At 38.2% G+C, this 14,005-nt stretch overlaps 1 protein-coding gene across 2 annotated transcripts in view; it reads right to left on the minus strand.

Moving 5' to 3' along the window:
* Positions 1-3,806: 3,806 nt before the first annotated feature.
* The window catches only part of st14 (suppression of tumorigenicity 14), a 41,891-nt gene continuing 31,692 nt past the window's right edge, over positions 3,807-14,005 (minus strand). Inside the window, exons 17-19 of one of the 2 annotated variants that reach the window (XM_012966443.3) lie at positions 10,232-10,506; positions 9,676-9,812; positions 3,807-6,018 (exon numbers count right to left, since the gene is read on the minus strand). In XM_012966443.3, the coding sequence (XP_012821897.2) occupies positions 5,857-6,018; positions 9,676-9,812; positions 10,232-10,506 (574 nt within the window). In that variant the 3' untranslated portion in view covers positions 3,807-5,856. 2 annotated transcript variants of the gene reach the window in all.

Raw genomic sequence — 14,005 nt, forward strand, 5'->3', positions numbered from 1 at the left:
CACTTTAATAAAACTGCCACTTTTAATAATGTATCTAAAACTTCTGCCTCTTCTTCCTACCCCTAGCACAATTATTTATTGACTTTCTAATGATTAGGAATTAAATCAATAAACCCTCAAGCAGGACTCTTGCATGAAATAGCAATAGCAATAGCAGTCAATGATACTTGGTGTAATTACCATTTCTTATAATGGTCACACAAAATGACCCAATGGACACTAAGGGGCCGATTTACTAATCCACGAACGGATCGAAAGCGTCCGAATGCATTTTTTTCGTAATGATCGGTATTTCGCGATTTTTTCATCGCCGTCGCGACTTTTTTGTAAATTATCGCAACTTTTTCGTAGCCGTTACGACTTGCACGAATTGTTGCGACTTTTTTGTAGCCGCCACAAAAAAATCTGAAAGGTTTGCCCGCCATTTACTAGTGCTCAATACGAAAAAGTTGCGACAATTCGCGCAAGTCGCAACGGCTACGAAAAAGTTGCGACGCAGACGAAAAAAATCACAAAAATAGGAAAAAGTCGCAAAATGTTTGTTTCCAATTCGATTTTTTCCCATTCGGATTCGTGGATTAGTAAATCAGCCCCCAAGTATCCATCCTGGATCTAAGCAACAGAATATTTACTAACTCCAGAAAAAAACATACTAAAGTTATGTCTATGAAGATTTTCATTCATCCAGGTCATGGTATATCTAGTATAAATAAATTTAAAGCAACTGGACTTGTTAAGTAATCATTGAAGACGTTTCACTACTCATCCGAGCAGCTTCTTCAGTTCAACTGAAGAAGCTGCTCGGATGAGTAGTGAAACGTCTTCAATGATTACTTAACAAGTCCAGTTGCTTTAAATTTATTTATACTAGATATACTAAAGTTATGCACACTTTTTCAGAGGATTTCCATTTTGAGGAAGATTAGCATCTTGTGTATTGCTGATATTGACAACTTGCCTGCAGAATGCTCACTTGCTCATAGTATAATATATACACAGGCAGGTCTTTATGGAAATGTTATGAGCATGAAAGTGCAGGTTAACCAAATGTATGGAAGTACTGCCATCTGCAGGCAAAACCCCTGATGTGCAAATCATGCACCTTATAAGATTTTCCGCAACACAGCTGTAACAAATGCCCATGTCAGTACAACCCAAGTCCCAGCAGCATTCTTTTACACTGCACTTACACTGCATTCAGGTTATATAGCAGAAAGAACCCATAGCTACCACTTAACTCCTTTTTAAACAGAGTGTAAACCCAAACATTTTCCTAATGCAAAAAAAATAAATTTAAGCAACTTTCCATTACTGATTAAAAGTGTTAAATGGTTTTTGTTCTGAGGAAAAACATGTCACCTGCCCAATGCATTGGGCTACAGGCTGATCATCTTAAGAATGGATTTTGTAAGGGTGAAAATAATTTCCAGAAACAACACATTATTAAAGCAGCATGTTTGGGGTCTCTACAACAACATGGAACTTTGGATAGCACAGGCAAGGAAGTGCGTGTGTGCCTTGATGTGCGAGTGCAGTGTGACCAGATCTCTGGAGAGCAAAGTCCCAGAATCCATCACTTCATAATTAAATAAGGCGAGGGAGGGTTAGATCATTCCATGAACATAAGGATGGGTGGGGAAATGATCCCTGCATATGAGAAAACTAAAAACAAGAACAAATATGCTTACTTTAGGAATTTCAGATGGTGTTTAAACACCTTTTTTGGCATATGCCCAACCTAAAATAATCTTCAATTAACTTTTTTTTTTTAATTTAGCTTTATGCTAGGCATCTTCTAGTTTAAAATTTTTGGGTCCAATTTACCCATGCACCCAGGCAGTGGTTTGAATGAGAAAAACAGAAGAAGGTCTGAATAGAAATGTAAGTAAAACAAAAAAAGTTGAAACAATAAAATTTTATAGCCTTATTAGTAGGGAATCCAGCATTCATTTCAGGATTCGGCCTTTTTTGTCAGGATTGAGCGAATCCATGTGCCAGGCTAAACCAAATCAGACGCCTTAAAAACACAGAAGTTAAACATTTTTCACCGGGTGTGAAGCGCACAGTTCTCTTTGTTCCTTTAATCACCTTATTTGCAAATGCAAATCAGGATTTGGTTTAGTATTTGGCAGAATCATTCATGAAAGATCGGGGGTTCGTCTGAATCCCAAAATAGTCGATTTGGAGCAGAAAAATAATTTTTTTATCTGGTAATAAAAAGTTTATTCCTGACGTGTTAAAGGAACAGTAACACCAAAAAATTCAAGTGTATAAAAGAAATTCCAATATAATGCACTGCTGCCCTGCACTGGTACAACTGGTGTGTTTGCCTCAGAAACACTACTATGGTTTATATAAAGAATGCAGCTGTGTAGCCATGGGGGCAGCCATTCAAAGGAGAAAAGGCACAGGCACTTAGCAGATAACAGATAAAACACTATTGTATTCTACAGAGCTTATCTGTTATCTGCTATGTAACCTGTGCCTTTTCTCCTTTTTCCTAGCTTGAATGGCTGCCCCCGGGGCTACACACCAGCTTATTTATATAAACTATAGTAGTGTCACTGTAGCAAACACACAACTTTTACCAGTGCAGGGCAACAGTACATTATATTTTATTTACTTTAAAACTCTTTAATTTTTTGGTGTTACTGTTTCTTTAACCTAGGCCTCCATTATTAGTAACACATGAAACAGGTAACCTACCTTGACTAATAGTTCCCTGCTCCCAATAGTCCAGTCATCTGTAGTATTTTTATTAAACATAGTATGACCTTTAATTTCTCCCCTATTAAAACAGGAAAAATAACTAAATGAATACATTCTCTCTATAGATTGTCTCTAACAACCAGATGCCTGATGGCAACAAAATGGACACCTTTGTCTCCTACAATAGAGATAGAAAAACTTAGCATTGCTTAACATCAAACTACACAAATTTGAAAAAGTATGGAAAATATGGTTCTAGATTGTCACTAAACATTTTAGCAAATTTTCAGCAAATACAAAAATCCGATTTGCTATTTGTGGCACTTTTCAATTGTGATTTTAGCAATATGACAGGGCTAAAAAGGAAGAAACTCACTTATAGCATCTGTTTGAAGATTTGATTTAATAAATATTGTGTTATAATCCAGTTATTAAAGGAATATTAAATGTAATGTAAAATAGGATTATCCACCATATTATCATGTGATATGGTCTCCAGAACAGCCCTAAAATTTATTTTAATTGTATGTTGTCCTTTGAAAATGAGCGCTTTTTAAATGCTTAGCAAACAATTTTAACTTTTTGTTGGCCAAAGTGAAAAGGTTGCCACCATGTAACCAGCATCATATACACATTTGACATTTTTCTCTCTTACATTTGAATAAAACTGCAAATTTCCTTCCTTTAGAAATAAACTAGGTAAACAATTCATGCATTTCATTGTCAACTGTTTGTTATTAAGAAAACTGGGTCCTTTGTTTTTTATTTGCTACTACAGGTATAGGATCCATTATCCGGAAACCCATTATCCAGAAAGTTCAGAAACTTAGGGAGATCCAAATTATGGAAAGATCCCTTATCCGGAAAACTCCAGGTCCCTAACATTCTGGATAACAGGTCCCATACCTGTACTGGCTTTGGGCACCAGGGCTAACTGAACATTTAATGGTTGATGTGAAACTTCTGGTCCTCTTATAAATGGCAAAGATTTTACAAAAACGATAATTAATGAGGTTGTACTAAATCTTAGTGAAAAAGCTATTTAAGTAGAGTAGCTATTTAATAGAGTCCCACGCATACTACCACAAGAATCTAAATAAAATACCCAAAAATTCCTTTATTAACGCAATATTTCTACATTTCTCAAAAGGCACATTTTGGCAATGCCAACCCTCATTTGGGAAACAAATTGTAATTAAAAGGTTAACAATGTATATTCACAGCCATAATATTAGAAGGAACAATTTACAAAGAGTCCAGTCATTACAAAACCTTACATTTTTACAGCAGGGTTCATAGCTTTACACTATTAGCCAGTGTTTTCAAAGGAGAAGTTAAACTTTTATTAAAAAGTGCCTAAGATTTCTCTAAATGCCCCACAATGCCACATATGCCTTGCAAAATGTAAATAAAATATATGCCCATGTTTGTCCGACCTGCAGAGTTTTACTTCCTCAGCTGAGGAATGGGAGGGTGGAGATTCACTTTTGACCAGAAAGCAGCAGATTTCAGCTGTAGAAATACACAAAAGGAGCCTAAAGGAAAAGAGATGTGTGCTGTTGGGCTCTTTAAGAGAACTTTCAGGCAACAACTGAATAAAAGTTTACTCAAGAAAATGTAACTTTACACAGTTGAACAGCCTAATAAAACATACATTAATAAGTGTTTATAACTAAATCCTTATTTTAACTTTAAAATGTCTGGCATTCTGGTACAATTTAAAATAGTCAATATGAAACATATTAATATTTTATTTATCTACACAAGACTTGGAAAGTCCCCCGAGTGTTAAATGCTGGAAATGTATATACAAAAATGTTAAAAATCACCCTCTAACTAATATTATAAGACTAAATCTTTTTAGATTCTAACCCTTTAGATAAGTTATTTCTCAGTGGGCTGAGGCCTTTCCATAGTATTTTCCATGCTGGTACTTTCATGATCAGCAGTATTTCTCAGTGACTAATAAGGGTCTCTCATGAATAACAACCACTCCCACTTTTTCGTACTTTTATTCCATTTAGAAGCTTTTTTTCATAAATAGGCACACAGGATGAGAGGATCCTTGACAGACAGCATAAGTCAAATGCAGTATTTTCAACAGTGTCTTAGACTGAAGCTTTAGAGGGCCTAAGGGCCTGAGACTGGAGCAATTGATTGTACTTTCTAAAGGGCCACGGGGGAAGGAGAGCCAAGAACACTGTCTTATAACTTAGTCTTGTTTACCACTGCTATAAGTGCAAAGTCATTCAGTAAATCAGTACATAATGTCTTGCTACAACAGAAGTGCAACAGAAGTGTTTTCTATAAACTGTTTTAACTGAATTTTGTCAAAACAGAGGTCTAGTTCTGAATTTTCTCATAGGAAGTCTAGACATCAACTTAACAGACTAACGTGTCCACCTAATCATTCCAAGGAATAACCAGCTTTTAGCCCTATACCCTCAAAAAAGTTAATAAAGCAAAAGAAAATGAACTGTGCAACCAAACTTAAGGCAAACTGCAGCACTTTCAGTATTTTTGAAAGCACACAAACACACACGCACGCACTGCCCAAAAGACAATCAGTTGTTCTATATACTGTTCAGTAACAAACTGATTTTATAAACTTACACAAACACAACTACATTCTATAATTCCAAATTTAGTAACATTTTATAAAAAAAAAAAAGGTTTATAAAATGATCTGAAAGCTCACAGTGACATAAAACAGTGGATTTGTTTCGTAGTTCAGTTAAAGGACTGTTCAGGTTTACATTGCACTTCCTTATTGCAGCTCCTTGTCCCCACTATTTCTTAGCAAATTTCCAAACTGGAGTGCACATCTTACTACAAGGCATCTTTGAGATTTCTCCCTGATAGAAACAAGGTTCAAGACTGAAAAATTTTCCAATCCTTTAACTGATGTATTAAGTCCTTTTCCAGTATGTAGGTCAACAAATAATCATTAAAAGTGCCAACTGACAGTAAGGTATGCACGAAGAGACTGAGGAAAGAAATGGCTCAAAGCTCCTCCTCTTGTCTTATTGCAGAATTTCTTGACCAGTTATGTTACACTCCAGAAAAGTATTTTTTAAAAACAAAACATGTAAAAAAAAACAAAAACAAATGTTCTGTGTTTAAATATTCATATTTGCTGGATTTCCATTACAGGCCAGTTTTATCCCTGATCCAGTCTCTCATCATAGCGACTCTTGTGTAGACTCCAGGTTTGTTTCTTCTTGCACATCCTTCTCCCCAACTGACAATTCCAGCCAAGTACACCTTGTTGTTAAGCTCCACACTAGACAAGGGTCCTCCAGAGTCTCCCTAAACAATGAACAAAAATATAGATTACATTTTCTATTTAACTTGTAGTTGTTTTAAAATAAACTACCATAACAGGTGAGCCTTTTTCCAATAACAATTACAAGCAGAATCACTGCACTGGTTAAAACCTGCAATGACCCATTATTACCATGATTGCCATAAAGTCAATATTAAAAACATTCCTGAACTCTGACATTCCTTCATCTTTGGCTGCAGAAAGAGCATTTCTGGTGCAGCTACATTCAGCTAATAAGCTGTACATGAATCATTTTGCCTGAAGACACAATTTCAGTTGGTTTTGCTCAAGCTTATCAGGTCTTTGCATTACACTTGGATCCATCCCAAAAGATGAACTAATATCACTTACTCCAATTTATATCTGGTGTTTTGCATTGATTATATATCATCATATTGTCAGTTTTCATCCTTTATTCTTGCCCTCTCCCTCTTCCCTTCTGCATCCCTCCCTAAACTCACTGAAAATAAAGAGTTTACATTAACTTTTTGTTTGTATTTAGTAAACTGTAAAAGAACTCAGAGGACCACTCTAAATAAGTTTTCATCAATTCATTCATAGGTTTTGACCATTTTTGCTTTGTGTCATGGTTCCAGTGTCACTGTCTCAGCCAGGAAAGGAAGAGCGACCCTTGTATTTAAATGGGAGGGAAGGACTTTTTTTTTTATCTTCATAAATTAGGCTTCAATAAAACAACTGCAATATGTCACTATCACTGTTTAACTTACATTTAAATGAGAAGGAAAGGCTAATAAAGAGTTAATCTCAAGCTGCAGGCATACCTTCAGTTGTCTCAATAGAGCCCTTAAGTCTCCCCACATATTTCTCCCGTTCAGATGATCTGAACCCAAACAGGAAGAAAAACCGCTGAGCTGTGTAAAGAAAGTTCCCATAATGCCTCACTCCTGCACAGACACCCAGACCAAGTGAACATGCTCAGTGTGTAAGACTATGGGGGGAATTCACAAAAGTGGAGGTAGCCCTTTTTTGGTGTAAAAGTGGTGGAAAAACTGGTGGAAAACACTTTCTCCAGATTCACAAACAGAAATCCGTCTAAATTCCGACTCAACCGCCACTTTTCCGTTTTTGGTGAAAGAAAGACAGTTTACAGACACTTTTGTGAATTTGTTGTTTAAACGACATTTATACGACGTTTTAACGACATTTTTCCCCGACATTTTCAAAATGGAGTAAAGCTCAGTGAAACTCTGTCAGACCAATTCTAAGCTTTTCTGTTTTGATTGTTTCCCCCAGTCTCCATTTCACACCTAAGGTAGGGGCCCCATTAGGGGATCATTAACATATTAATGGGGATTAGCAGCCTATTGTTAGGGGACAAGTTTCTGTCTAACCCTAGAACAATAGGTGCAAAAAGCCTCATTAACATTTTATAAACAAGTAAAACACTGATTAAAAAAAAAGTTGAATTTATATCTTATATATAAAAAGTTTTTACCTCACATTTGCATGATTATGCTAGTTTTAGCTTAATCAATGAGGCAATAATAACATTTTGTGTGAATATATCGTAAACATTTTTATTAAAAGGAAAAGTAAAGCCTCCCAGGCAAATTTTTAGTTTTAGCTGCAGTGCCCCCTCTTTAATCACGTCACTGACATTTGCCCCAACTTATCTGTGCCCCCATAGCATGTCCAGAACTACAGAGCTGCTTAACAGCATTGGTCCCCACCTTTTCCCAGCAGCCATCTTGGTGATCAGCAAACAGCACATACACACTGGCACCCAAACTGGGATATTGAGGTACAGAATTGGACCGCCCCCAAGAGGGCACTGGATAAAAACTCAGTGGGCCCTAGTCTTGTTGGACCTCTATTAACTGGGCATGTTGGTGTGTGGGCCGGATTGCTGCCGACCAGTAATGAGTAGGAGCTGGAGATGAAGGTATTTAGACCCTTAAATCTTGTTACAGGAGTGGAATTACACAGAAATATAGAAAACATTAGAAAGCCCAATTGTCCTAAAAAAATGATGTATAGTTTCCCTGGGCAAACTAAAATTACCCTTCAGGAAATGCCCCCAATGTGAAATGACAAATGGCATATGAAATGCAAAATCCTGCTGTAGATGTGGGACTGGGTTTGATGGCATCGACAGATTTACTAAGAGCTAAAGGCAAAATTCATAAAAAAAAATGTCGGGAAAATTACAAAATCTGAAAACTGTCTGTTTAAAAGACAAATTCACAAAAGTGGAGATAGATGTTTGTGAATTAGGTGGAAAATCCGACAAATCTATCTCCACTTTTATTTTGTCTCAATATCACCACTTTTGTGAATTCCCCCCTATGAGTCAGCTTCCTGCTGATTGGCTCAGATCCACATTCCTAAGGGGGGGAGTGAGTTGTTAGCATTCTCCAGGGAGGGGGGAACAGGAAAGAGCAGAAAGCAAAGAGTGTCTCTGGTTGAGGAAAACTGACACAACTAATCTTTTGACAGAGAAGTCAGTGCAGTGTTTCTGTGAGTGCTTATGGCTGTATTTACATAGACCTTTCTGATAAAGCTTACTTAGTTTTTACCTTTCCTTCTCCTTTAAAGCTTAGCAGAATCATAAAATATACTCTCCCCTGGTGATTTAAAATTAAAATTATTCCAGTTTTCATTAACAAAACAAAAATAGAAATAAGTAATATAGTAAAGTAAAAATGGTGAAATTGGAGGAGTTTATTTAGAAGAAGTTAGATTGTCTTCAAACTTGTACAACTAGACACATATAGGCACTGTAAACCCAAATAAGATATTTTGCATAACAAAGTATGAAGTAATGAAAGTAATTTAAAGGAGAAGGAATAGCAAAGTCAAAGTCACTTGGGGGTGCCAAAATGTTAGGCACCCCCAAGTGACTTAAATTGCCTACCTTTTACCCCGGGCTAGTGCCCCTGTTCGGAGAGAACAGCATCAGCCCGGGGTACCTGCAGCGCTTCCTTCTTCAGTGTACGGGCATGCGCAGTAGAGTGAAAAGCCGAACGTTAACAGAGAAGTCGGCTTTTCACTCTACTGCGCATGCGCCTGTCGTTTAGTCCTTGAAAAACGAAGCCGGAAGGAGGAAGCGCTGCGCTACAGGTACCCCGGGCTGGTGCTGTTTTCTCCTAACAGGGGCACCAGCCCGGGGTACAAGGTAAGCGATTAAAGTCACTTGGGGGTGTCTAACATTTTGGCACCCCCAAGTGACTAAGCCTTTCCTTCTCCTTTAATGAAATTGAAGTTTTAAACAACTTTCCAATATGCAGCAATTGCAAATGTTAAAAAAAAATACAAATGTTTAAACATTTGTAAATGTAATTGCTCTTGGTATACTCTGCACTGCTCCTGACTACATGAACCACTGAATCAATGTTGCAGCAGTCGACTCTCCTCCAGCCAAGCATTTATTTTCTACAATGACTTGCATGATTAACTTAAAGACGGAGAATGGCATTAGTGTGCAAACATTGTGGGAAATGCAGCCTTGGCTGGAACAGATGGAACACAAGGTGCAAAATATAGCAAATGTCATTCCTGGCAAAAAATAGTTAATTATACTATCAATACAGAGAGCTTTGGACTCTGCTTTCAATACAGGTGGTAAATAGCACTGCATATAGGGCTTTATTTTAGTGGAGTAAATATTTTAATGAAATCACCTGGCAGGCATCAATTCCTCCGCTAACAAAGCCAGCACACAGCATGCGGGGAGTTAACTGACCATCCAGAAGTTTATTACATTCAGTCTGGTTTATAATTCGGATTTCTGCCTTTTGAAGTATCACAGCTGCACCACCTGTGTAATGAAAGTATCAATAATTATTAGTCTATCACACACTATGAAACTTTTTGGTATATTTCCACCGATTATATTGCTTTTACTACTTCAGCAAGCCTTTGCCCTGATAATATTCTGTCTTTTAGAGCATTTCATTCCCTTGGTGTGCTGATCTCAACCATGTAAATTTCTGTGACTTTCTCCATCGCCACTACCTTTCATCCACCCATATGCCCCAACAATACAATTGTTTTGAGAGATCACCAAAATATGCAGAAATTTGCCCAGTATGGCCACCCACATGCTGGATCAAAAGGTTTGAAACAAGTGTCTAGCACTACATAGATAGATATATTTAGTAATGAGAATTATGGAGTCACAATAATAATAGTAAATATAATTATAGTTGTTAGACTTTTAAAAGGAATCCACCTTACCTCCTTCCTTTAAGGCACCCCAACCTGTAACCCATATAGGTTTTCCTACAGGAAAGTCATGTGTGCTTTCTGGAATACAGATGGGCTGGATAAAATCGGTATAGTCAACAGGCTTTTCTAGCTCCAGAACAGATATATCATTATCATAAGTATTATCATTAAAGCCTATATGTGCCATAATACGTTTTATCTTTCGTTCCACAACATCCTTGCTATTGAGTTGAGCTTGATCATGCAAGCCCAGGTATGCTGTCCATAGGGAGGCATCTGAATACCTATTTAAAAAAAAAAAAAAAAAAAAAAAAAAGGTGGATATTTGGGTCTTTTACATTTTCATATTACAAGACTAGTACTCTTCAAAATCACACAGGTATTTAAATGATAGTGAATGTTAAACAGTTATTAATCTCGAACAGCATAGATACTGGCACAACAAGGCAATTATAAGCAGATAAAACCTGCACGTTTATTTAGTGCAACACAATAACGTGTCGGGGTGAACCCCTTCGTCAGGTTTTGTCTGTTTTTTTGTTCACCCCGAAACGTTACTGTGTTGCACTAAATAAACATGCAGGTTTTACCTGCTTATAATTGCCTCGCTGTGCCAGTATCTATGCTGTTCGAGATTGGATTGGAGGCTGCCGTTCCCTCTTGATAACGGGCACCAGGCTAAAGTTTTTTCTTTTAGAGGAGCCAGGGTGTGCTGGTGAGTTTTTCAAAACAAATCCAAAACTAAGCAATCTTTATTAACATTCTTGCTTTGACTATACCGGTTTGACTTCTGGAGAGTTTATCTAGTGAGAACATTCAGAACAGTTTTTATGTACAGTTGTTAAGGAGAAAGACAGGTTTGAGAAAATGGACATATTAGGAAATAAATATACATATAGCACTCCCCTTACACATATGTAAAGCATCATCTCTGTTTATATTAAAATTCAAGTACAATAAATAACTGACCCTTCCTATACTGCATGTACGCAAACTGGTCATTACGGTTAAGTGGACAATCGGCAAATCAGCCCAAGGAGTTCCCATGTGCACACACAGGCCTCCATAGCTTGCATCTGATGCTTTTTATTTTTAGAATCCACACTCCATCTTGAATCACAATTAAATGAAATTTACTAGCATGCAAGGCAATTCCAAAGAGGTCAACCCCTGAATGTATTATGTAAAAAATTACACAACATTGTGGGTTGTTAGACATAATATATGCATGGACTTGCCCAGATTGAAAATCCAGGCCTACCAGAACCTCTATATTAAGGATAAGTTTCATCCAGAAAATGTACAAAAGTAGTTCTGGGCTAAAACTCTAGGTTTAACACATTTCCCTTTCAATTGCTGGAAACTGCAGAAAAAGATGTGTAATGCTTTTCGGCCCGGAGGTATGCTCCATGTGTACAACAGCCTACAGGGAACTTTTTTTCCCCTTTTATTATACAGTATTAACATTATTTCTGACTGTAAGGTTGGTGAAAGAGAGAGTGCCTTTGCCAAAGTAAGAGAGTATGGGAGCACTATGGGACAACCTACACTTACTAACAGGCTGGTGGCTGGTGGAATCAACTTGCTTTTCATTTCAACAAAAAAGGGATAAGTATTTTTTATTAACTATATTCAAAATCTTTGTGTTTTTTAACTGTTGGGTTTAATATTTTCAAAAGTATTTGCTGTTTTTGATGATAATTTACAAAGTTTGGTGAACTATAAGGCTTACAGCAGGTTTACCAGAAGTTACATTCCTTTGTAATTACCCTCAGTTTGAGGTTGGTGGGGTTTGATAAGTTTACCTGGACAGACTGTATAAATAGACCTACTGGCACTCCAGTGGAGCTTGCTCTGGTGGTAGGTGCTCTGTAAGTGATTGCTCTTTAAGTGGGGGCTCTGTAAGTGGAGTTATAAACACAGGAGTAGGTGGGGGCTCTGTAAGTGGAGTTATAAACACAGGAGTTACAAACTAAGGGAGTTTAAAACAAGGTACTAAGTTTGCATTTATTTCAAGTCTTTTTTACCTATTTCTGGTTAACTGTTTCTGTAACTGGGAGAATGAGTGGCAGCAACATTGAAGGTCTGACACAGTGCACAGCCTGCCACATGTATGCAGTTGTGGAACAACAGTTGCCACTTTAGAGCAGGGCTGTGGAGTCGGAGGCAATTTTGGGTACCTGGAGTCGAGTTGGAAAAAAATGAACCAACTTCTACTAAATTTAAATGGGAATAAAAAAATAAAAAATAAAGCGAGTTTAAATGTCCCAATTCACAAACAGTCATAATTAATTACTTCTCTGCTTTAAGAATAAAGCCCAATGCACGCAGTGCATAAACGAACACGTTGAGTGACCATGAAGCATGCTTTTCATTGACAGTATGCTTCACTAAATGGGACGTAACGCACAGTTAAGGTCCACTGCGTCTCCACTGCGTCGTGTTCCTCTGTTACAGGGAACACAATGCCCACTGTAAACCTAGCCTAACTCTCACTGATAACTAATTAAGTAAAAAAAAATTGCAGGACTAGAAATACTTGTATACATGAAGGGAATGGATAGTCAATAGTTTAAGGGCTCTGGCACACGGGGGAGATTAGTCGCCCGCGAACAGGGAGTTTTATCGCGGGCGACTAATCTCCCCCGTGTGCCAGAGCCCTAAGACTGAAGCTTTAAAACATTTGAAAAACTGCTGTAATTGAGCTGTAATGTTAGCTTCAACTGTAAACATGACTATGGGATTCTAGGGAAATCATTAGGAGTAGGAGTATAGATAAAATTGTCTATCAGTTTATTATCAGTTCAGTTTTGTTTTAAGTGCCCCTTCCCCCCTGCCCCTTCCTGGATGTATAAAATACATTAGCATATTAAAAACAGAGAAGTCGGAGTCGTGGAGTCAGAGTCGGAAGTATCAGACACTGAGGAGTCGGAGAATTTATCTACCCACTCCACAGCCCTGCTTTAGAGGCTCGCATTAGAGCCCTAGAGGAACAAGTTGCAACACTGTGTTTGATTGACAATCTTGAGAGAAGTCTCTTGCTTACTGAGCAAGAGCTAGCGGGGTCAGATAGTTTGGGGGGAGGGGAGCAGCGAAAGGATGATAAGGCAGTAAGCTGGGTGACAGTTAGCCAATCTAGTGTGGGGAAAAGGAAGAGGGAGGCTGCTCCAGGGTTTGCGCATCCCAACAGATTTGTCAGATTGTGTGAACAAGATGGGAGTGTGAACTCTGGTCTGGCGGTTCTAGATGAGGCTGATCTCTCTAACAGCCGGGAGACCGGTTTCTCTAGTAGTGGTGGGGAGGAGAGCAGAGCTAGGCCTAAACAGATGGTGGTTATAGGGGATTCGATCATTAGCAAAGTGGACAGGGTAATCTGTCAAGCGGATCGCTTCAACCGAACAGTTTGCCGTCTTTCTAGTGCCAGGGTTCGGCATGTGGTTGATCGGGTTGACAAATTATTGGGAGGGGCTGGGCATGAACCGGCTTGTCTTGGTACATATCGGTACTAACGACAAAATGAACGGTAGGTGGAGGAACTTAAAGAGTGAGTTCAGGGATCTAGGCTCTAAGATTAAGGAAAGGTCCACAATGTCGTTTTTTTGGAAATTTTGCCGGTGCCACGTGCAAGTTTAGGGAGACAGCGGGAGCTAAATGCGTGGCTAAAGTCTTGGTGTAGGAAGGAAGGGTTTGGGTTCCCAGAGCACTGGGCTGACTTTTCTTTGGGGTACAATCTATACAGCCGTGACGGATTGCACCTCAATGGAAGGGGGTCTGCTGTGCTAG

Source organism: Xenopus tropicalis, chromosome 7 (assembly GCF_000004195.4).
Source record: "Xenopus tropicalis strain Nigerian chromosome 7, UCB_Xtro_10.0, whole genome shotgun sequence".
In the NCBI taxonomy this organism is placed as follows: domain Eukaryota; kingdom Metazoa; phylum Chordata; class Amphibia; order Anura; family Pipidae; genus Xenopus; species Xenopus tropicalis.